Source organism: Ctenocephalides felis, unplaced genomic scaffold (genome assembly GCF_003426905.1).
Source record: "Ctenocephalides felis isolate EL2017-DRISC unplaced genomic scaffold, ASM342690v1 CF-g0.4_SCAFFOLD_01492, whole genome shotgun sequence".
In the NCBI taxonomy this organism is placed as follows: Eukaryota; Metazoa; Arthropoda; class Insecta; order Siphonaptera; family Pulicidae; genus Ctenocephalides; species Ctenocephalides felis.
This window is the reverse complement of record NW_020537646.1, coordinates 42,656,030-42,681,891: the sequence shown is the minus strand read 5'-3', so window position 1 is coordinate 42,681,891 and position 25,862 is coordinate 42,656,030. Positions and strand designations below refer to the sequence as shown.

The 25,862-nt window shown below is 29.1% G+C and overlaps 1 protein-coding gene across 1 annotated transcript in view; it reads left to right on the top strand.

Moving 5' to 3' along the window:
* Positions 1-22,507, top strand: part of LOC113369876 (pseudouridine-5'-phosphate glycosidase-like) — a 147,580-nt gene extending 125,073 nt beyond the window's left edge. The window contains exon 9 of the mRNA XM_026610476.1: positions 22,395-22,507. Coding sequence (XP_026466261.1) covers positions 22,395-22,397 — 3 coding nt within the window. The 3' untranslated portion in view covers positions 22,398-22,507. The remainder of the gene's footprint in view (positions 1-22,394) is intronic.
* Positions 22,508-25,862: the final 3,355 nt, after the last annotated feature.

Below are 25,862 nucleotides of genomic sequence, written 5' to 3'. Positions count from 1 at the left end.
AAGTATATTCACACTCTTGGTGGATTCTGTGACAAATGAAAAAAACAGTCATTGAATTTATGAGAGATAAAGATCAGACAAGCATTCGATTTATTTTGAGTATGTGAAAAGTTGATTACATTCTGGACAAGGCTGGTTGAGCGACACCACCAGACGTTTAATACAAAAAAATAAAATGATCATCTTGCATACAAATATAAAATTCTGATAAAGTTTCTTACGTATTTATATTATTTTACTAATGATATTTAAGTTTTATAGATTTTTTTGGGTTATGGACCAGTATTGAAATTTCTATATTCAAATAACGATTTGAATATAGAAACGATTTGAATATTTTAAGTGAAACTTTTGTATTTTGTCCAGATTGTTTGTACATCGTGCAGAAAAATGTAGCTTTCTATAAATTAAATTTACAATTAATTTTGACATTTTTCGCTACATTGTGCCGATCAAATATTCAACTAGTGGTGTATGGCGTCAAGCAAATTGCTGGTACTTCCTGTACCGTGGGAATTTGAATGAAATATTTGAGGAATTTTAAATGTTCTCAAATAATATATACTTCGTAGACAAAATATAAGATATTATGAATTGGATTACGACGTGTATATATATATAATATATATAATAAACACCTGATGATGAAACGTTTTTCTTTCCGAAACGTCGTAATTAAATATCTACAAAAACAAATTGTTTTTTATTTATTAGATTTATTGTTTGGAAAAGAAATATATATCAATTTATTGAAAAAATCCAGGACTTGTATATATATATATATATATATATATATATATATATATATGTATATATATATATATATATATATATATATATATATATAATATATAAGCACAACTTAATCAAGCGGAATTAAAATGAAGAGCATTATTTATTTTTATTTATATCATATTTATAACTGACTTATTTTTGACTTTTTCAAAAAAAATTCTCCGCGCTGTCAACACAAGCAAAATGTTTTTGAAACATTCGAATCGGATACTTGTCAAACTGTCATTTTTTGCACTTTTAGCTTCAAATTATTCAAATCGGATGCTCTATTCCCTCAATAACTTAATTTCAATTTTTGCACTTCTGTAATTCAAATCGATTGATCCGTGCGCTCAAAAACGTGGACGAAAAATTGTATCGACACAACACACGCATACATTCAATTTCTCTAAGGTATGCCAAAATGTTCAGAAACCTTTGAAACGTAAAGATATTGAAAAAAAATTTTGAACTATTACTATAAATTAAAAAACTCACGAGAAGTTAAAAAATTGTTGATAAATGTTACTTCACTGACACAATTTCTCTATAATTTGGTATTAAATTTAGCTTATACCAGAATTTTATATTTTCGTCGCACTACTGTATGTTAGAGGAGGGAAACGAGTGAGGAAATGCTTCAAGTTTCGTTTCCGTCTTGGCACAATGTTATCCGACGGGCGTGAGCGATTGATTGTTATCATATCCGTTTTATTTGCGAGCGTGTCGCCCATCCCTCCGATCTATTCGCGATTGAGGTTTATAAATTTAGGCACTATTTGCTATGCAAACCCAGAAGATTTGTCACGCCATATCGCCATTTTAATTTATCTTGATAAATATTTTATTGATTTAATTATATTTGATTATTATTTGTTGATTAATATCTTAGTTAAATTTTATTAATATTGCATAATTCTATATGACGCGGTTTTATACGAGAGAATTACCACACCGAAATCAGCTTTCATTTCTTCATAGAACTATCTTAGTGAAATTTTATTAATATGGTATACTATATGACGCGGTTTTATACAAGAGAATTATAACACCGAAATCAGCTTTCATTTCGCCATAGAACTAACAATATATATTAAAACTAGTGGGGTGCATGGGGCATGGCATCGTGACTTAAGGCAAATTGCTGGAACTTTCCGTACCGTAATTAAAAATTTTGGTACCGAACCCAAAACAATTTACACAAAATGTGTACACATTATTTAATCTATAAAATATCTGATAATTTGATGTACATATGTCCAATAAGCATTTTTGACCGCCAAATGACATTTTTTTCATTATTTTTATTGAGAGTCCCTAACTGCTGGACCTGCGTTTCATCTTGTCAAAAGCTGATCAGCACGTCTCATTATTAATATGAATCGAATGTTTTTTAAACTATTCAAATCGGTTGATCGGTGTTCCCGAAATCGTCGACAAAAATTTGTATCTGCACACACACACGCACACATACATCCATTTCTAAGCTATGCCAAGATATTCAGAAACGTTTGAAACGTAAAGATATATAAAAATTTTCGTTTTCGATTTCTTTGCGATTACTATAACTTACCCTACGGGAAGTTAATTATTTATTGTTGTAACACCAAATATTAATAAATTCAGTATTGTTTCAAAGTATTTTTTTTTCAAAAAAAAAATTAAATTTGTTCTTGATCGCATTTTAATATAATAATCAATAGTATTAAAATGCAAACACACTATTCTTATTCGTTATGAAGATTGAAATTATAATATCAAAATACAACCTTTCCGACATGCAACATAAATGTATCAGTTTCTTGTTGGCAATTGAATTGCTTTCTAATTTTTATCGTTAGACCCTTAGATTCCTATTCTCTTTTTTAATAAATATCCTATCTCACTCAATATGGATTTTATAATCTAACTGTACTGAAGATTAGTATGAAAAATTTGAAGTAAAAACATATATAATGTGTTTTTTATTTATTAATCGAATTTAAAATAAGAAAAAAAGTAAGCAATAAGTAAATGTTGTTAATGGCAAGGATGTATTAATATTAACACTAAATCTACCAACAATTCATGTATACTTACACTTACCGTGCAGTCAAATTGACCTACAATTAAAAGGTTTCCTATTTTATTATTTAATTTTATTTAAATAAAAGAAATTTTTATGAAGTTTTATCTAAATATATCTTTGTACTATTTTTAAAAGAAATTTTGAGAAAAGAAATACAAATAAAATTGAATATTTTTGCAGAATGCCATATGCATACATGATATACTTTATTCGCCTTTTAAATTGTTTACAAATTATTTTGGTCTGAAATGTTTATTTTGCGCAAATATGTTTGTTGTTATGTGGTATTTGTGAAATTTTATTTGAAAAGTTTTTCGCCCGCTCATAACCGAACTTATGACAATGGTGATACAAACTTGATTTTTTTGAGATTTTGTATAGACATAGCCAAGTTCAAAAATTAATTAATATAAAACTTCGTGCCTAAAAATGCTTTTCGTCGTCCCTCTATACAATTTTTACGCATTTATCCAGCTAGATTCAAATTGTTGAAATATACTTAAAGTTGCCACCTACAATTTTTCGACTACATGTTATATTTTTTTGTCATCTGGTCTGCCGCATTTTCACCAAACAATGTTCTAATAAAAATTATATTAGTTTTCGGTACACATTTGCTGCCTTCTCCTATTTCTATTGGGTAATGTTTGAAACTTGCGACTAGCATTTTTTTGGTTTACTTTTATACCCCGTGAGAGTAATGATTTCCCGAATATGAAAACCCATTTATTATATATTTACTGTTGACTTCACACACCATCCAGAAATTTATTCTAATTTGTCTAATTCATTCGGTATACCTTGAATAAATCTGCATCTACTTTTCTAAGGAAACAACTCACCAACTAATATTATTTTCCGCCGATCATTTTGACCAGCGCAATAATTAGGCCACATAACAAGCTTTTTTCGAAAAATAGAAAAAATAACTAAAATCAAAGAGTAACTAGTGGTGCCTTGAGGCAAATTGCTGGAACTTCCAGGACCGTAACGAAATGTTCGAGGAATAATAAATATTTTCAAATAGATTATTATAAATATTGTAACATTTGTCTAATAATTATAAAAATTATATAAATTGAATTGCAATGTTGAAATTATTTGTTTTAAGTATATTAGAACTTTAGTCAGAATTAAAATTAAAATCTGAATTATCTTCGACAAAAAAAAAATTCTGAAAAAAAAATGGAAATTTTTTTTTTCGACAATTTTTTTTCCCAAAATTAATTATTTTGTTAAAACAAGCAAAAAGTTCTTTGAGTAATTCAAATCGGACGCTTAGTTCTCTCAAAAACTGTCAGTTTTTGCACATTTAGCTCTTTCGAAATGGCTGGGCCTGCTTTTGCCAAAAACTATTAACCACTTCTCCCAATCATTGCTAATTGAATGTTTTTTACATCATTCAATTCGGATGCTCCGTTCTCTCAAAAACTCTAAATCTGATTTCTGCACTCCTGGTTCTTTATCTCCGTAACTGCTGGACCCGCCTTTACCAAAAACTAATCTGCACATCTTCCTATCAATAGGAATCTAATGTTTTTTGAACCATTGAAATCGGTTGATCCGTGCGTCCGAAAACGTGACCGAAAAATTGTATCCATACATACATACACACACACACACACATACACATCCATTTTTTCTGAGGTATGCCAAAATGTTCAGAAACCTTCAAAACATCGAGAAATGCAAAAATTTTCAATTTCGATTTTTGAACAATTACAATAACTTACCCTACGGGAAGTTAAAAATAATAATATTAGTATATTCTATTCTAGGAATTGCAATTTAGTTTAATCAAATTTAATAATTGTATTTCAACGTTTAATAATGTTCAAGTATTACAGAAAGTTTGCAACGCCAGAAATTTAATAGATAGATATAGTGTTAAGTTAACAACATATTATTAACATATTTTTTCATTGATGTAGACTGACTTATTGATGAAGGTCGATGTAGACCATATAGGGAATCACTGGTCTATACCTTTTATCAAGAAAAATTCGGTGCGACACATATCTTTTGTTAGTAACTTCGTGAGCTTTTGCAGAGAAACGTAGAACTGAATAGAAATTTAGTATTTGAACTAGAGATGGGCTTATTATATCCGAAGCCGGATCGACTCGGATTTGACTCCGCTTCACGGTGGAGTTATATCCGTTAAACAACTCCACGACTCCGACAATTTTGAACCCGAAATACTCGAAACAAATGTGTTCTATAGTACGCTGTTTATGTATCTAAGGATTTGTCAAATCCCATTAATTATTTGAAATAAAAATTTATGATTACTTATCAATAAAATAATTTTTCTAAAAAATTCACGAATAAATGACGGATTGTAAAATTTTTCGGTCGACCAGATGATCGACTCAGTGACTCGTATTTTTAGCAGTGTTGACCAGAGTAAAAACGCAAAACTTGAGAATCAAATTCAATTTAATGATTTCCTTTTGATGAGAAAATAAATGATTTTTTGGATTAATTTTATATAAAAATTATGTAGTAAACTTTGTAATAAAAGCAAAACATAATACTTCTGCTTTTAAAATTTTTCTTCTGCTATTTCCATTTGAGAATTAATATTATATCGCGTAGTTCGATTAGCATATTATTACTTTTACACAATTATATTATTGTGTAAAAGTAATAATATAATACTGAATATTTTTTACTGCTTAAACACTAATGATATCACTGATAAATTTTGTACTCTAAAGTGTTGTTATTTCAGGCTATGGAAAAACAAGATTAAACTAGTTGGTTTGGTATTTAGCCTTGAGGCAAGTTACATGAACTTCCCGATATGTGTAAATAATCGACTTATTCAAAAAAAAAGTGTAAATAATATACTTTATCAATCCTACTTTAAGAAAAACGATAATAATTTTAGCATAGTTTGACAATTTTTTAAAATTAAACTACTTGTCGTAAGGCCGTAATATTACAGCAAGTTCTATAAGACCATGATGTATATCGCCAAAAAAAGTTTCATGAAAATCGGCTTAAATCTTCTTTTCAACAGTTCATTACAAGAAAACGGGTCGATAGATTTTCACCTAAAATTAATCAGTACCATTCCCAACTAATATCTTTCGAACAGTTTTTGATTTTTTAAAATCGGTTCGGTAGGATGAGCTTAAATGTGGACGAAAAGTTTAACCATTTTTTTCAACAGTTAATTACAAGAAAACGGCTCGGTAGATTTTCACCTAAAATTAATCAGTACCATTCCCAAATAATATCTTTCGAACAGTTTTTGATTCTTTAAAATCGGTTCGGTAGGATGAACTTAAATGTGGACGAAAAGTTTAACCATTTTTTTCAACAGTTAATTACAAGAAAACGGCTCGGTAGATTTTCACCTAAAATTAATCAGTACCATTCCCAATAATATCTTTCGAACAGTTTTTGATTCTTTAAAATCGGTTCGGTAGGATGAACTTAAATGTGGACGAAAAGTTTAACACTTTTTTTCAACAGTTAATTACAAGAAAACGGCTCGGTAGATTTTCACCTAAAATTAATCAGTACCATTCCCAACTAATATCTTTCGAACAGTTTTTGATTTTTTAAAATCGGTTCGGTAGGATGAGCTTAAATGTGGACGAAAAGTTTAACACTTTTTTTCAACAGTTAATTACAAGAAAACGGCTCGGTAGATTTTCACCTAAAATTAATCAGTACCATTACCAACTAATATCTTTCGAACAGTTTTTGATTTTTTAAAATCGGTTTGGTAGTATAAGCTTAAATGTGGACGAAAGGTTTAACACTTTTTTTCCAAATTACAAAGAAACGGCTCGGCCGATCGTCGCACAAAACTGAGAAACGATAATACTCATCTAGATACATCAAATGCTTTTTAAATATCTGAAATCGGTCCGGCCGTTTTTGAGCAAACGTCGATGAAAGTTCTAATTTTGACAAATGCCAAAAAGATCATACTAATTTTTGCAAACTTTGACGAATTTTTAAAGCTAAACCATTTGTCGTAGGGCCGTAATATTTTAGTATGATCCAGAAGACTATGGTATCTACCGTCAAAAAAATAATCATAAAAATCGTCGAAATTTTTTTTTTGAAAACTTAATTACAAGAAAACGGCCCGGCCGATCTCCACCAAAAACTAATCAGCACGATTCCCAACCAATATCTTTCGAACGGTTTTTGAATTTTCGAAATCGATTCAGAATTGCGGGCTAAAACGTAGACGAAAAAATTTTCACTTTTCTGCGATTTATAAAGAAACGGCTTTGGCCGGTCGTCGCACAAAATTAACAAACAATAGTCCTTATGGAAATACATCGAGTGGCTTTTAAATTTTTGAAATCGGTCCAGCCGTTTTCGAGAAAACGTCGATTTACGGCAAAAAATCTGTTCACATACACGCACACACACACATACACACACACACACATACTTTTTCCAAAGTTGGTCTCATTCGATTCAGAATGGCTTGAAACGTCGAGAAAACATAAAATTAGCAATTCGGATTTTTTGATGAAAACATAAACTTCTCCTTCGGGAAGTTAATAAATGTATTTCGTTTCGTATATTTTTGCCGTCATTTACGGCCAAAGATTGTCGTAGTTAGAAATATGACCCCTAACTATTCAATAAATTATACATTTGAGCTATTCACACTTGAATACAATTTCATTGTTCTGTATCTTTAAAGTAACATTTTTGTATTTTCTGGAAAATACAGAATGGTATTTATTTTGACTTTTATACCTAAAAAAGGTCATAAAACTGCCTGCGAGACAAGAAAATGACCTCTTCCTTCCCAAATCAAAAACGACAAAAACACTAAATTCCTGTACGAGTTAACAGATTTAATACCAGTTTAACGAAGTCGGATATGACAAATCCTGTGAAACAACTCCACTCGGATTCACTCCGAGGGAGGAGTTGTATCCGAGTGATAACTCCGGAGTGAGTTACCCATCTCTAATTTGAACTTTTGATGATTTCTATTATAAAATACGGTCATAGTTTCCTATTTAATCCTTTATTCGAACTTTGTGCATTTGCATGTTTAATCCAACGATAAATTTAGTTTGTTGTTGTGCAATTGTGCTTTATATTGCCACAGGCGTGGAGTTTGCAAATCCCACGGCTGCATGCGATGCGGTACGTGCCTTAAGCGGTTCGTTGAACCGTAGGCCGTAGACGCTTCCGCGTAGACTCCAGACGGTAACGAATGCAATCTATCCACCTATGATAGGCGCTGAGCTCGTAGACATTTTCAACGATATATACAGACTTCGGTGCAAATAAGTCTCACGTAATAACATTTCATATTAAAATTTGAGGAAAATCAAATGAATTGAAAGATTTCAAGGAGATTGCAAATATAATTCATTAGTTGATCAAACTTTATGCAAAAATACCACTTTTTATAAGTTCTGGGTTTTGAAAGAGCTGATAATTGACACACGTCAATTACAAGGCTGCTGCTTAAAGCAATATTGAAGCCGTTCATTCATCCTAAAGTAACTTTCTGTGTGTTTGTGCAAAAAGACTTACATTCTGACTTTCTTTCAATGGTATTTAGTTTTTAGATCAATGTTGAAAATTACTTGAGTGCATAAACGTTATTTTGATGATATTTTTTCTACAAAATTTTGATGTTTTCATTTAGTTTTGAAGAAGAAACAAATTAGATTAAATGACAAAAAACGTTTATGATTATTTGCTGGTATTTGCTTTAAAAGAGGCATAAATGAATTTTGCAGCTCAGTAAAAACTGAATTTTATTTCATAGAATGAATTTTTACCAGTTTGCTGAATTATCTTTTTTACTAAACTATTGCTTTCTGCTTAACTTTTTTGACTAAATTATTATATTTTTGTACGGATTTAAATTTAATTCGTTTTTTTTGCTTCATATATCGAAGAATGTCTACAATGACAATTGAAAGTATGCGCTAACAATGAAGTTATAAAGTTGTTTAGATTTTCTAAGTATACATTATATTAAGTATATATTAAGTTTAAACATGGTTATATAAGACAGAGCGGAGTAAAACGGTCTAATTCGACTTCAAATAATTATGTTTAAACCAAATAAACTACATCACGACACATTACCCGTATCGTAAGAAACGACTATCGAGCTATGTTCAGTCAATTCTTAATTATATAAATGTTTCTTTGCAATTTTCTAAAATGTGTTATCTGGCCCCTTTTACCCTATTGGCGAGTTTGAACAGATTCAATGTCTTATTTTTAATTTAAGGGATTTTTCAAAATTGTCTGCGTTATTCAACCAATGCAAAATATACATTTTGTAGGTAAAATTTTAATGATTGATCTAGTAATTTGTCAGAAATATTCATCAGCAAAGTTGGAATAACTATTTATTTAATTTATAACTTGTTTATTTTTATTTACAACTTAATTTACTATTTTTTATTGTTTACACTTTTGCGAAGGTAAGAGTTTAGGTGGTCTTTCTTATCTCACCCACTTGTATGCTTTTATAGAGGTTAAATAAATTACTGTTAAATCTAGTTTGTTTATTACTTGTATAAGATTTAAGGTTATAAAATTACAACCTTCTGCCCTTTACTTGCAAATACTGATTTAAGACATTCCTAACTTCACTTTTTTGATATCGTTGGTGATATTTTGGACACTTTTTTACCCGCAGACCTTTAAATTCCGCTCTAGCCTAAATTTTATATATATTAATATAAGTGTACGTAAAGCTTCAGAATACAATACACCACAAATTTTGTATTCAAAAATATTAATATTTTGCATATTTTTGCAGTCAAAAATATTCATATTTTTCATGTAGTTGCGAAAACCATAGCTTTACGTAGTCCTATATTACTATAGAATCCTGATTTTAGGTTTGTTTTATTTCTGTGTAATATATTTTCTAATTACTTTCCACAACGATAATTTTGTATCAAGGTATATTTATTTTCGCGTGCAGGAAATGCTCCTAAAATAGTTATCCGGGGCAAAATCCGATAATGCACTGATAGAGTATGCTGATAATATTTTTACGTTTGTTGGGCGTGTCGCGTCCCGTATGGAAACCGGCGCCGAGCCCAGTTGAATGGAACCGGGTTTAAAATAGAAAATCTAATTGCAAATTGAACGCGCATCAAAACAAATCTTATATACTAGATATATTTTCTCTATATTGCAAATCATTTGATATTTGTTTAGTTAATTACAGAGAATATCTATAAATATATGTATTAATAGAAATATTATTTTGAATTGTTTTTCTAGGGTAGGTTATAGTACGGTACATTTGGCGGTTAGACATATGCACATCGAATTATCAGATATTTTATAGAGATTTTATTAAGTACAAATTTTGTATCCAATTCTTTAGGTACAGAACCTAAACACGATTTTTAACTTCCCGTAGGGTAAGTTATAGTAATCGCAAAAAAATCGAAAATGAAAATTTTTATATATCTTTACGTTTCAGAGGTTTCTTAACATTTTGGCATACCTTAGAAAAAATGGATGTATGTGTGTGTGTGTGTGTGTGTGTATGTATGTATGTATGTGCGTGTGTGTATGTATGTGCGGATACAAATTTTCGTCGACGATTTCGGGAACACGGATCAACCGATTTGAATAATTCAAAAAACATTCGATTCGTATTGATAAGGAGACGTGCTGATTAGTTTTTGGCGAAGGCAGGTCCAGCCGTTCCAAAGATACGGGGCAAAAAGTGCCGAAAACGGTAACTCAGTTTTTAAGAGAACGGAGCGTCCGATTTTAATAATTCAAAAAACATTTGACTTGTATTGACAAGATGAAGAATTGATCAAATTTTCATGAGGGCAGGTCTAGCGGTTTCGGAGATCTAACGAAAAAAGTAAAAAAAAATGCCATTTGGCGGTCAAAAATGATCATTAGACATATGCACATCAAATTATCAGATATTTTATAGAGATTTTAACAATAAGTATAAATTTTGTTTGCATTCCTATGGGTTCCGTACCAATATTTATTCGTTAGACGGCGACGCGGCGCTTACGCGCTTTGACATTTTGTCTCTATGCAGTTAAAGCAGTACGATTGCTTTGAAAAAAGATCTTCCAAAATATGCCAAAATAAAGAAAAATTATTTTTTCCAAAAAAAATTTAAAAAAAAAAAAAAAATTAGATTTTTTGTTTAATTTATAGTTTCTCAAAAATCTTATTTTTTCGAAGTAAATTTTTTTTAAAAATGTCAATCGTTTTTAAAAAAATAATAATTTTTGGTACGGGAAGTTCCAGCAATTTGTCTTAAGGCACGATGCCTTAATTGCCTTAAGACAGAATTCCACTTACAGCTAGTTAATGTTTGAGTTCACTTATAAAGTTCAAATAAATTTCCGTGATATTTTCGATCAACCGACTTAAATGAGTTCAAATATTTTTTCAATATTTCGAAATATTCTGAAGTCGTTTTTTTTTAATTTCAATTTTTCAAAAGAAGTTCAAAAATACTACTTTGAAAATCGAATTCAAATACTTTTACTATATTATTAGTCATCGTGCAGTACAAGTTATTATTATTATTATACAATATGTTATTACAACATTAAATTACGTATATAACGCGCACATGACAACTACTTTTGACAAAAAATGAGTTGAACCATATAACTAAGCTTTAAAATTAAAAATATTGGTACGGAACCCAAAAAAATTATAAAATGCGTACACTTTATTAAAATCTCTATAAAATATCAGATAATTTTATGTGCATATGTGTAATGATCATTTTTGACCGCCAAATGGCATTTTTTTATTTTTTTTAATTGAATCTTCGTAACCGCTGGACCTAAACTTAAAAAAATCAAACAGTTCTGCGTTTAGTCAACACAAATAAAATTCTCTTTGAATCATTCAAATCGGACGTTCTTTCGAAAACTGAATTAGCATTTTTGGCGCATTTTGCCTCGTATCTTTGAAACGACCAGACCTGCCTTTGCCATAACTAATATCACGTAATGTTTTTTGAATTATTTAAATCAGTTGATGCGCGTTTCCAAAATTGTCGATAAAATTTTGTACCGCACACACACATACGTACAGACACGCACACATACACATACATCCACTTTTCGAAGGCCAAATTGTTCAGAAACCTTTGAAACGCAAAGTTATATGAAAATTTTATAATAAAAAAGATTTTATTTGTGAAAATGAAGTACTGATTATATTTTTGAGAAGGCAGGTTTAGCGGTTTTGGAGATCCAATAAAAAGTAAAAAACGCCATTTGGTTAAAAATAATCATGAACATCAAATTATCAGATATTTTATAGAGATTTTAGTGATGAGTGCAAAATGAGTTTTCATTTCTATAAGTTTCGTACAAATGTTTATTTGTTAGACTGCAACGCGGGGTCTCTAACACAGCTACACGGCGCGGATTGCTTTAAAAGGAATATCTAAATTTTTAAATCAATTTTTTTCAAAGCATCCCAGTACACAACTTTTTTTTTCAAAGATAAACTAAATTTTCAAAAATCATTTTTTTAAAGTTTTCATAAAAATTAAAAGTTCCAGCAATTTGCCTTAAGGCACGATGCCATGCATCACTAGTTTAATTTAATTCGAATCGTAGCGCAAACTCTCAAAATATACATTTTGTAAACTATGAAGTAATATCCGTTCTAAATGTATCATGCATTTAATGAGAATTAGAATGAAAACGATCTATATTAAACTCAGGTTGCTCCGTATTGCAGAGCAGACATTATACATTAATACAGGGATTTAAACTTATTATATAAACATTATTGTAATAATGATTATGTGATTATTATCAGAATGAATATACTATAATATGCTTTCTCAAGAAAAGTACTGGATTAGGATATACGATGCTCAGGGACAGCTCATAGAACACTTACAATTGATTCTGATTGATAAGGCGTTTAGGTACTTAATATTACTTTAATTTTAATTTTTTATCAATTGAAATCTTTTATTGCATTATGGTATATGATACAATATATATATAATTATGTATATGGCGTTCTACTCTAAGGGCATTTTACATTTCCAACATTTGTTTCTATTTCTATAAATAAATGAAATTAAAATGATAAATGTATAAGTAACGAAAAAGAAAAACTGTTAGCAGTTCCAAAAAAATCACATCTCCATGTTTTTTTTAAAGGAATAACAAAATAACCAACAACGTAAAAGGCAGGAGAAAAATTGTAAGACAATACTTGGTTGATACACTTGTATTCAAAAATATCTATTGGCTGCTATGGGTCGATCAGGTTATAGTTTCTCGTATAATTTTTATTACATTAATTTTATTTTTTATTATAGATCGTGTGTGTTGTGTATGGATGCTATTGAAATTACATTTTCAATTAAATTTTATTAACTTTCCGAGGGAGGAGTTTGTTTACGCGACAGAATACGATTTTCTAATTTTGCAGATGTTTTCTCAACGTTTCAAGCCATTCTGAATCGAATAAGACCAAATTTGGAAAAAGTATGTATGGGTGTGTGTATGTGATGTGAGTTTCACATCACATCTTTCATAGTGGTTTTCTCAAAACGGTTTAAACGATTTCAAAAATTTTGCATCCACGTTTTAGTCTACAATCGTGAATCGGTTTAAAAACTACAAAAAACAGTTCGATTCAATCAAAAGATATTGGTTGGTAATTGTGCTGATTAGTATTTAGTGAAGATCGGCCGGGCCATTTTCCTATAATTAATTAACTTGTAATTAATTAAATTATTTTTTGACAATTTTCATGAACAAGGAAACATTTTAACGATAGATATTGTGGCCTCAAATATCATTCTAATATATTACCGCATCTTCGATAAGTCATTTAATTTTAAAAATTCATTTATGATGTGATAAGTTAAAATTTGAATTTCACAAATTTTAATGAACAAAGAAATAAGTGAGCGCTCTGCAAAACCTCTCTAGTGTATAAAAAAAATTATCGCATTAAATGAGCACATTAATTTATCAGATATTTTATAGAAATTTTAATAATAAGTAAAAATTTTGTTTACATTTTTATGGGTTTTGTACCAAGATTTATAATGTTTAACCGTTGAAGACTGCGGCGCGACGCTTAAGCACCTTGATATGTTGTCGAGAATTTTTAAAAAATTACAAAATTGTCAAAAAGGTTAAAAAATTCTAATTTTCCAAAAAAATATCAAAAATTTTTTTTTCCAAAAATTACGGTTACGGGAAGCTTCAGCAATTTGCCTTAAGGCACAATGCATCATTAGTTATCTTATTATTTGAATATGTATATGCACTATGTATAACAAAAATTTTCCTTCTGAAAAGTCGGATCTATTTTATCCTAAAATATATTTTCCGTCGACATGGATTTGATACGTCCGCCTGGATGTCCAGAGTTACCCCATGACAAATGGCCTCGAAATTCTATTACATATGTCCGCAATAAAATTTCAAATGCGCCATAAATTGAGATAAGCGCTCATAACCCACTGTATCTATCTGTGTAAAATTTTATCTCACAGTGGGCCGGAAAACATAACGTGCAGATTTTATAAATTACATTGTAATATTAATACTAAATAACTGATATGAAATATATTCGTATACATATGTACTCGTATAAATACATGCAACGAAATTATTAAAATTGTATAGTGAAATAGAACTTAGAAATTCTAAGATTTCACGTTTAACTTTACAACATAGTTAGGCATTAACAAATTCAACACTTTTATTAGCGAAATAAATAAGAATTTTATTTTCTTCATATTTTTTATTTCTTATTTGACTTCTTGTAGGGTTAGCTATAGTAAACGCAAAATAATAAAAAATGTTTTTTTTGCATATATTTTTGTTTCAAAATTTTCGATAATTTTAGCATGCTTTAAAAAAGTAAATGTTTATTGCTTGTGTTGACGGTGTGAAGAAATGATTACTTCAGCGATGTTAAATTCAAAAAACCCAAAATATACAAACAAAATGATATGTTTCTATTTTAACAAATTTTCGATTTTTGTCAGGAATTCTAAAAATTTCAAAATTTTAGTAGCTCTAATTTTCACTTCAATACTGAAGTTAAATAATTATAACTTGGCAATTTAGCTTCTAATTCAAAATGTTTATTGATTTTATTCAGTCTTATATAGATCTTGTAAATATGAGATAAAGTCCTTTTATGGATTTTATCATATGCTTAAATTTCATGTAAACAAAAGTGTACAATATCGTTCTTTTCGTAATTTATAAGCTCTTATATTTCATCTATAAAATACGAATAATAAAAGTTACAGTATTCATGATAATATATGTGAAACTATTTAAAACAATTGTTCTAAATCATTTTTTTTTATTTCGCTTTAAGGGGGTATTCTAGTGTAGAAATTAAAAAAAATCGTTTTTTTTATTTCATATTTTCAAAGTTTAACTATTTAAGAATATGGGTACGAGAAGGTTTTTGAAAATTTGAATTATTTTCGGAGATGTAGGCATTTTACTGACTCGGTCTTCATACTGGAATACCCCCTTAAGGCACAATGGCGTGCACTACTAGTTAATGATATAAAGTGAAAAAAATTAATTGAGATAAGTATTTTTTGAATAACCATCAGAAGTAATAAAGATAGTCGTTGGTACACTTAACATAACATAAAATAAAGAGAAAGTTGATACGGACTATAGATTCATCAGAGTTTAAGGATTACCACAAGGATCAAATATATTATTGTTCTAAATTATCTGATTTAGATTTAGAACTAGAATTACTAGATTTAGATTTAAATTATCTGATTTGTTGCTAATACTGTCTATTTTTAACTTCCCTTAGGGCAAGTTATAGTAATCGCAAAAAATCTAGAATGAAAATTTTTATATATCTTTACGTTTCAAAACCTTCTTAACATTTTGGCATACCTTAGAAAAAATAGATGTATGTGTGTGTGTGCGTGTATGTGTGTGTGCGGATACAAATTTTCGTCGACGATTTCGGGAACACGGATGAAGCCATTTGAATAATTCAAAAACCATTTGCCTTGTATTAACAATATGAAGAACTGATCATTTTTTCATGAAGGCAGGTCTAGCGGTTTCGGAGATCTAGTAAAAAAAGTAATTAAAGTAAAAGCAAAAAATGCCATTTGGCGGTCAAAAATGATCATTAGACATATGCACATCAAATTATAAGATATTTTATAGAGATTTTAACAATGAGTATAAATTTTGTTTACATTCCTATAGGTCCCATACCAATGTTTATCCGCTGGACGGCGACGCGGCGCTTACGCGCTTTGATATTACGCTTTGCTTTGCTAATGTACGATTGCTTTGAAAAAAAGTTAAGAATTTTCACAATATTTCAAAATAAATTTTCTTCAAAAAGTCTTTGTTTTTTAAAAAAAAAGTAGTAAATAGTTTCTCAAAAATCTAATTTTTTCAGAGTAATTTTTTTCAAAAATGCTAATCTCTTAAAAAAATTTTTTTTGGTACCGGGAGTTCCAGCAATTTGCCTTAAGGCACGATGCCATGCGCCCCACTAGTTATAGTTAATAATATAACATGTTTATCTTAAAAATATTTATTTTAGTATTCATTTTTAATACTATATGATGTTGTTGATGTATAATACTAAAATTATTTACATGTTTTATTTTTACATATAAATTACACTGTATCAATAACTACAAGATCAAATCACATAAAATATTTTCGAAAAATATAGTATATTATAATACAAATTTGTATTTTAATCTTTAAACTTAAAAATTTATTGCAATAGTTTTATGTCTAACCTTACACATTCGAAATTACATAGGAATTGCTTGTAAAATCTGAACGTGCTAAATCTACTAAACCGACAGAATACCATAGCGTTTCAATGAAATTATTGGACATAAATTTGAATCTTGGTTATCGATGATATAAATTGACATTTTTGCAAAGAAATGCAATAAAATGAATTATTGGACCAACAGCTTTTCTATCCCGCTATTGTCGCAATTTTTGGCGGATTTTATATTGGACCGAATTCTTTTCCATAAATTTAAAACATATGGCTGGAATAAAAATAAGGAATTTTTAATAGAAATGCCGCGAGATGATATATGCAAATGCAAAAATTGTGCGATGTGTGCAAAGAATATGAGAATTTTTTCCAGCTTTTTTATGATTCAATTATACTTCTCGATATCCGAGAATCATAAATCATGCTAGTCGATGAAATATTTGGGATTGAAAGCCATTAAATTACCAGTATTTTTTCTGTAAGGAATGTGAGACCAAAAATTATAGTATAGAAGACGGTAGATCTCACAAACAAGATCACGTACAAAATGCAAAACATAATGCATAATGGCTCAGAAGTATTTGATAATTAATTCTTTGTTCAATTTAAAATGATAATATTTATCAATAACCAACTTGATATTTGATTTCAGACAAAATGCATATTTTGATTTTGTAGAGGTGATTTTGAGGCGTCACAAACTTCTTTAGAAAAATAGTGAATCTTTTCTCATATTATCCTATTGTTGCTGTGCGAATTATTCTAGAAAAATTCTTCTTGTTTTATTTTTTATATTCTGCATCAATATATATTTTAGCATGTATTTCATGATGATCAACTTGAGCATGTTCAGAACTTTCTACGAACTTGATCAAATCATAATTTTTATAGAGTAATAATATTATTTATGGATTTTATATTTTAGTAAATATTATATAGGTTACATGATCTTCTTCGTATGATCAGTTAGTTTGATATGTAGATTGATTTTACATTTATTTAATTCGTATTTTTATAGAACATTTTTATTTAAATACGTACAGACAGTTATAATATCATTGTAAATTATTTTGGTTATATATTTTTATGTTTTGATGTGAGCGTGCTTATAGTATAAACTGAAAAAAAATTGTTTAACGTCACTATTTTTTTTTAACTTCCGGTAGGGTAGTTATAAAAATGGGCCGAAAATCGACATTGAAAATTTTTGCATATCTTCACGTTTTGAAGGTTTCTCAACATTTTGACATACCTCGAAAAAAATAGATGTGTGTGCGTGTTTTGTATGTCCGCATTTTTTCGTTCGCGTTTTCGGCCGCACGGATCAACCGATTTGAATTGTTCAAAAAACATTCGATTCCTATTGATAGGGAGATGTGCTGATTAGTTTTTGGCAAAGGCAGGTTTAGCGATTACAGAGACGCGGAGCAAAGAGTTCGTAATGATGAGAAGTGGTGATTAATTTTTGACAAGCGTTTCAAAGATATGGAGTTAAATGTACAAAAAGTGGCAGTTTTTGACAGAACTAAGCATCCGATTTGAATGGTTGAAAAAACTTTGCGTTGAAAAAAATTTTTTATTTTAAAACATTTTGTATATCAAAAATAATTCAGATTTTTATTTTAATTATTGCTAAAGTTCTAAAGCTCACTTATATACTTTAAATAAATAATTTTAACTTTGCAATTTAGTTTATATAATTCTCATAAATATTTCACAATGTTACAGTATTTATTTATAATAATATATTTGCAAACATTTAAAATTGTTCGAACAATTTCGTTACGGTACGGGAAATACTAGCAATTTGCCTTAAGGCACGATGCCATACACCACTAGTTATTTTGATCATCTGTTCACATATAACATTATATTTATCGTTTATAAAATACAAAATTTAGATCTAAGTAATGACAGTACAAAAAGACAAGTAGAAGAAGGTAGATTTTCATTTACTAGTATTCTTAAAATAAATCATTATGAATTTTTTAGTTCTTCTATTACAAAATTGATTTAACATCCCTTTTAAGCAATTCAGATGTTTAGTTTGTCTGTTTTTATACTTATGACTCATTCTTGATGAAATTTTACGTCAATATAAAGGATTATTAACTTCAACGCTATTGTGGAATACCGAATTACAACCGCGTTATCCACTTGTGAGCATTGATTTCTATTTTTTTGCCTTAAAGGCACTTTGAATTGCTTGTCAAACAGATTATATTATTATTTTCTAATACGGAACTATTTTAATTCTGCTTGCTAACTAAAACTCCGAACGTTGATAATATTAATTAAATTGTGTGTTTAACCGTTGCCAACGACAATCGGCTTCAGTTCGCAATTATTTTAATTGCCCTTCTTATGCAGAGTGCTCGCATTCCTATTTTATAACCATGATGATATAACGATCATGTTAAGTTGTCATTTGCCACAAACACAATTAGCAAACAGATTAAAACGCAACAGCCGTTTGATGCTCGATGTAATATTCTGATTACGTTTTGCAATTATTTTACATAAATCGATTGATTTGCCAACTCGATGAGCCTTTGTCCTTGTTAATTTGCATAATCATCGAGCAGAATGATTTGTCAGGACTTGCCAAATCATTCAAAGCAAAACACATTCACAGGATAAGCGCGATGAATCCGAAAAAAATAGTTGAAACTGTTTATGTTTAAGTTTGTTTTCTAAGAAATAATTCTTATTGCTAAAAGTAAATTCAGGATATGTGCCATGTGTTTTGAATGTGGCCTAACTCCGTTTGTCCAGTTATCATGGTTAGATGTACAACTTTTTTATTTATTAGTAAAGCGTTTCAGTTTGTTTATAATCCAAGCAAATATTAATATTAACTATTATAATATCTACTATTGATAATGTCGAAAAGTGGCGATAAAGGTAATTTTAATTAATTAGTACTCGTATTTATAATTAAACCTCTGTTTTTGGACTATCTGCTTAGTTGAATAATCGATTAATTGCTTTAGTTGAATAACCAGTTATATAATAGAAAACTTAAAATTTAATATTGATTTCACCCATGAACAAGAAGAATAGATCAAGACTATTAATTAGTTCAGATAGTGAAAAAGAAATATATAGTAAGTAATGATTTTTTTTAAATTTAAACTTTAAATTTTCAAGTTAAATTTTTAAATCACGTCGGGGTAGACTAAATTTTTTCGAAAATATTCTATAGACACCACTGTAACAGCAAAATTCAAGAACTTAAGACCTATGCGATATATATATATATATATATATATATATATATATATATATTTTATTTTATTTCACTTTATATCAGCAATCCGAAATACAAAAATAATTTCTATGAGCTAAACTGTACATTTAAATAAGTATGATATTGTATAAGATAATCCAGTGATATATCTTACTTAGTTTACATAAAATCGAGTGGCCATATCCTTTTCAGTCTTCTATTGTCATGCGGTAGTAAGATGTCTGCAACTATTGGGTTTGGGTGGGTCTCTAATTTATTTCTATGGATTAAGGCACGCTCTTGTATTGTTTGCCGGACTGTTAACATTTTCAGATCATTGTGTATTGTAAAGTTTGTCACGTACCATGGTGCGTTTACAATTGATCTTAGAATTTTATTTTGCATTCTTTCTATTATTGCAATATTTGATTTTGCGATATATACCCTTGGAATTTTATGATTACTTCTAAGCCTTTTCACACGCACAAAGTTTAGACGAGTAGATATAAATTGTTTTGCAATAAATTTATGTTTTTAATTTTGGATATTATGAAGTGTATTGGATATTATGAAGTGTAGTGTAATATTTTTTTTCTTATAAGAATCTTTTTATTTAAATAATTGTCTTTTATAACTTGAATTAAGTTATTCGACAAAATGTCCCCTTCGATCCATTCCAAATTTAGAATCATATTTTAAATAACCTAAATGAGATAATAATATAACCTAAAAATATGTTAGAAATACAAATGAGTATAAAATTATATAAATGAGTTCTTTCAGAGTACAGAGCGTGAAAAAATATAATATGCATAAAAAGAGTGCTATAAAGCCAAAAAGTGTAGTTGTATATTAACATTTGCGAATCGTTGAATGTTGTTTTTTTTCCTTTATTGAATTACAATTTGTCCAATGTTGTTTTTGTAACAAATAAAGCTACTTATTGCAATTATATAATACTACACAAATAATCTCCTAAAACATTATATTAAAGAACATAATATGACAAAACCATTTGACATTTGACATATAAGCCGCCGGCCAATGTGTTTTTAAATTACGCGCTGTTTCCAAATATTTTTCAATTGAATATTGAAATATTTTACTCGGTTTTGAAATAATTTCTTACCTTTTCCACAATCTCTGGGCTTACACGAATATTTCAAGACTAAAACTTGCCAAATAGGTTCAGCCGTTTTTGAGGTTTAGCATACCTATAACTACCTAACATAATATCACGTTTTTTTTTTATATATATGATAATTATAACTAGTGGGGCGCATGGAATCGTGCCATAAGGCAAATTGCTGGAACTTCCCGTACCGTAATTAATCATTCGAAGAATAAAAATAATCAGTCAACCAAAAAGTCTATGAATAAATATTATAAAAACTAGAATTTTCATTATTTGTTCCTTGTAGACAAAAACTTATATTAGACGACGTTTTTTATGTACGTCTCCGTACTCCGTAAAACTATCAATACGAATCGAATGTTTTACAAATCATTCAAATCTGCCGATTTGTTCTCTCAGAACCTGCTATTTTTTGCATTTTTTGCGCCGTATCTTCGAAATGGCTAGACCTGCCTTCGCCAAAATCTAATTAGCTTGTCTCCTTATCAATACGAATCGAATGTTTTTTGAGTTATTCAAATCGGTTGATGGATGTTCCCGAAATCGTCGACAAAAATTTGTATCCGCACACACACACATACACACATACGCACACAGAAAATATTCAGAAACCTTTGAAACGTAAAGATATATAAACATTTTCTTTTTCGAGTTTTTTGCGATTATTATAACTTACACTACGGGAAGTTAAAAATGTAATGTGTGACGGTAAATATGAATCAAATAATAATTTCGAATTATATTTATCAATTATTTCTAAAATCGAGAAAATCGCACGTCTCACATATAAATTAGTGCTGACTGACTTCTTGGCGGTTAATTGTTAAGTTGTCCCTTTGTGTATAACTCGGGCATTTGTGTATTCCGAGCAATATGTAATCTGAACTCTTTTGCTGTTAAATCCATTTGCATAATAACGTTATCATAAAGTCCGAAGCGTTGGCGTCCTACAACTGGGTTACGTTTTTATCCTACTTCGCATTTTAATATTCTGATGTACTCTTTTATGCATTTTTATTCGCCATTAAAATACTTACATAAACACATTTTTTAAAACTCAATTATTTTTATATTTTGCACAAAATTTCTGTTATATTCCAAATTTTATTTTTATAGAGCTCATTGTATAATATAGTATTACATAATTTCGTCAAAATATATATTTAACCTCCCGAAAAATAACAGTGCAACGCAATGAACTGGAATATGAAAATGAAATGAAAACAGGACTCATGTTCAAAAAAATATAAATGTAGCGGCGTTTGCCTTTTTTCTAAAATTTAACAACAAACTGAAATATGTTTCAAATCGTTTTTACTTATAATAGTTATTTTTTTATTTAAGCTAATAACAATGAATAACGGTACATATTCCATAATTACACCATTTAAATACCACATATTCTAAAGAAATCATTTTAATTTTAGTAAGCACATACCTTTCCTGCAAATAAGGTAGAGCGGAGCTTAAAGGTCTGCAGGTGAAAAGGTCTACCATCTATATCTCAAAAACAAGTAGACTCAAGATTTTTGTTACCAACAATAGTTGAAAGTATAGAGAAAATGATGTATAATTAGCCATCGCCTTAAATTTAGCAACGTCGTGAAAATCAATAACAAAAGTATTTTTTGTTGTTAGTTCTTTATCCCGGCAAAAGTGTAAACAATGAAATATAGCAAATTAATCGAGCGAAAAAAACAATTGTACAAGTGGTAAATTAAATAAATACTGTGTGTCCCCTGGCCGTTTCATTTTATCCCGCCTAAAAGATAAAAAGGACCAGGTCTTACTGAACACAGTCAGATAGTTGTTTGTTTGATATATGTTATCAGTTGTGTTATAATTGGTTTGGTTTTCACAATATAATTGCCCGAGGTCAAATTGGATCTTTGCTGAAATTGCCTTACCATAAAATAAATTTCATCGCTCTTTTATATACAATTAAACTTAAAACTTTTGACTATTTAATTGCACTTAGCAAAATTTCTTTAGAATACTGACAGTTGTCAAAAACTGACCGAACTGATTAAAACACTTCTAACTTATTCTATTTTTTTTATTTAATTTTTTCTTTAGTTTAGTAACTAAATGATTTGATAGAAAGCGTGATTATCATAATTATTCAGAATTAACTGACCTTAGTTAATTCTGAATAATTATGATAATCACGCTTTCTATCAAATCATTAGAATATTTTTATTAGTTATAGTTGGTTTTAGTATATTTATATATCTTAGAACATATTTGCATTGATTTTATCTCAATAAGTGAATTTCTAAATAAAACTCTGTTTATTCTTCAATATATTCTTCATGCTCTTGCTTCTATGAGTTGGCGTTTCGACATCGAGCAAAAATATGTATTATCATTCATAAAAATATCCAGGGTTCTTTTTCATTTAATATTCATGAATCGCATCGTATATATCTATTCATTTTTGCTGTAAAAAACATACGAAAAGGGAAGCATTGGACGAACTCACCGTGTGAAATATAGATATAAAAAATTGTGAATGCCATATGGTAGTACTCTCATGAGCGAAATATTCAGATCCATATAAAGACGACTTTGGAAATTCTAAAGTGTACAAGAGGATACTTAATATTTGACATTAGGAAGATTTCGGAAAAACGATATCAATATACATTTCTTTAAATTTACTACTCTAATTCGCGTCGATAAAATATTAAAATTGGTGTTATTCTTCTTGCGTTTATGTAAGATGCATGTACAGTCATAATTAAATCTTCATGAAGCTTAAATTGTTCAGATTTTGAAAGAGTTGAAAAAAAATTTTAATAAAACATACGTATAATTAAATAAATTAAATTTCAAAAAAAAATTGAAAAGAAGTGTTTTTTATGAAATTTATATTTTATTTTGTATATTAATTTTAAAAGGCCTTATAGTATTTTGGGGATCACTGCAATTGATGTAGTATGCTACTGGAATAATTGCTATATAATGCAATTTAATTGATTGCACCAGTTTTTATTCATACCCAGTGGATGGTTAGCTATTCTACTAAAAGCTGTCGAGAAAAAAAATGCAATTGTCTGATGTATATTTTGTGCCGATAACGCCGTGAAAAACATAGTCAGAGATTATAATGGAGCTCTATAAAATATTAGACTGCACGTGCGCAATGCACAGCTCAGGGAATAATAGATGGTCAGTTATTTTTTTTTGTCCCGCGTAATATGAAACAGAGCAAAATAAAAGATGCAACTTTAAAATATGTCACTAAAGAACATTAAATTTATAATTTAAGTCTATTTTAAGTCCGAAATACTAGTTTACAGGCGTGAAGTATATTTTACAAAGCGCTTTAATATTATATAATAAATGTTAGCAGATACATCTGCCATGTATTTATAATATAAATTTAAATCGTTCTTCGCTTGAAAAATTACTAATTTGATCTAACACTAAAATGTTAAAATATAGTTTTTGAAGCGTAGCTTTTTAGTGTAGCCCTGAGATTGTACAATTACCCCAGAACTTTACACAAGTACAGTAGTTTTACTGCTTTTAGAAAAAAATCCGAAGCAATAGTTTCGGTTTCGATTAATATATTTTTACCTTGTCTTATAAATATCTATCGTTTCTATTATAAAACATGCTTTTACTCGATTAAATTTAATTCGCATTCAATAACTTTTTTTTCAATATTGATTCGATGATCAATTTAAGGTTAAAATACATGTATGTATATTCAGGGCCGGGATAAGAAGATCCTGGGGTATCTTCAGCGTCCGCATGTAATTTTTTTTCTAGCACCGATTCGATTCTCTTGCGATTACTATAACTTACCCTACGGGAAGTTAAAAAGTTCAGTATTTCCAAAATATGTCAAAATGAAGAAAACATTTTTCTTTTCAAAAAAATTTTGTTTAAAAAAAAGTAATTTTTTGTCAAATTTTTAGTTTCTCAAAAATCTAATTTTTTCGAAGTGAAATTTCTTCAAAAATGTTAATCGTTTTTTAAAAAAAAAAAATATTTTTGGTACGGAAAGTTCCAGCAATTTGCCTTAAGGCACGATGCCTTAATTGCCTTAAGACAGAATTCCACTTACAGCTAGTTCTCTACTATAATTTGTATCTATTTTGCTAACAATTTCCATTTCAACTAAATCAATTCGAAATTTTTTGTCAATAATGCCCAATAATTAATTTAATTTTCCGTAGGTTTGCGCTTACGGATTGAACAATAGATATTTTTTTTTTGATTTCACGTTAACTTTAAACGAAGAAAAAATTGAATAAGTAGATTAAGCAATAAGCAGAACAGTAATTTACTAATTTGCAGAGTTATTAATCGGTTAATTGTTTCTACTTAATTTCCGTATTTCGCGCCCCCTAGGGCGTGCGCCTTTTTTGCATGCATTGCAGTATATTTAATATTGAACTTGTAGCTACATATGAGAAGATCTTATACTTTATTGGAATATTGTACATATAATACATTTATTGGAATTCAGTACATATTACGACTTCATGGGCTTCACTAAATAAAATTAATTGAGTACTCTCATAAATTATATTTTATGGTATTAATAATTTATTGAACGTGTAAACTTTTCGATACACACGATATCAGTTATCTGGAATACTGGAATAGACAATTTTTGGGGCGGTCCCCACGAGTAAAGCACTATTTTGTATGCGGTCTTCAAGGTTTTAAATGTAATCCAGCCTACAGATCATGTTTATGTAAGGCACTGACTGAAAGCAATGATGGGAACTTGTTCGAACAATCATACTCCATCTTTCTCCTGTAGGACCCTATCTCAAAATTAGTATAGTTTAGCTATTATGATGACTGTCAATACCGTACCCTGGCAAAACCGTCGCAATACAGTCTCTCCTACGACAAATACACTTTTTTAGTTAAAC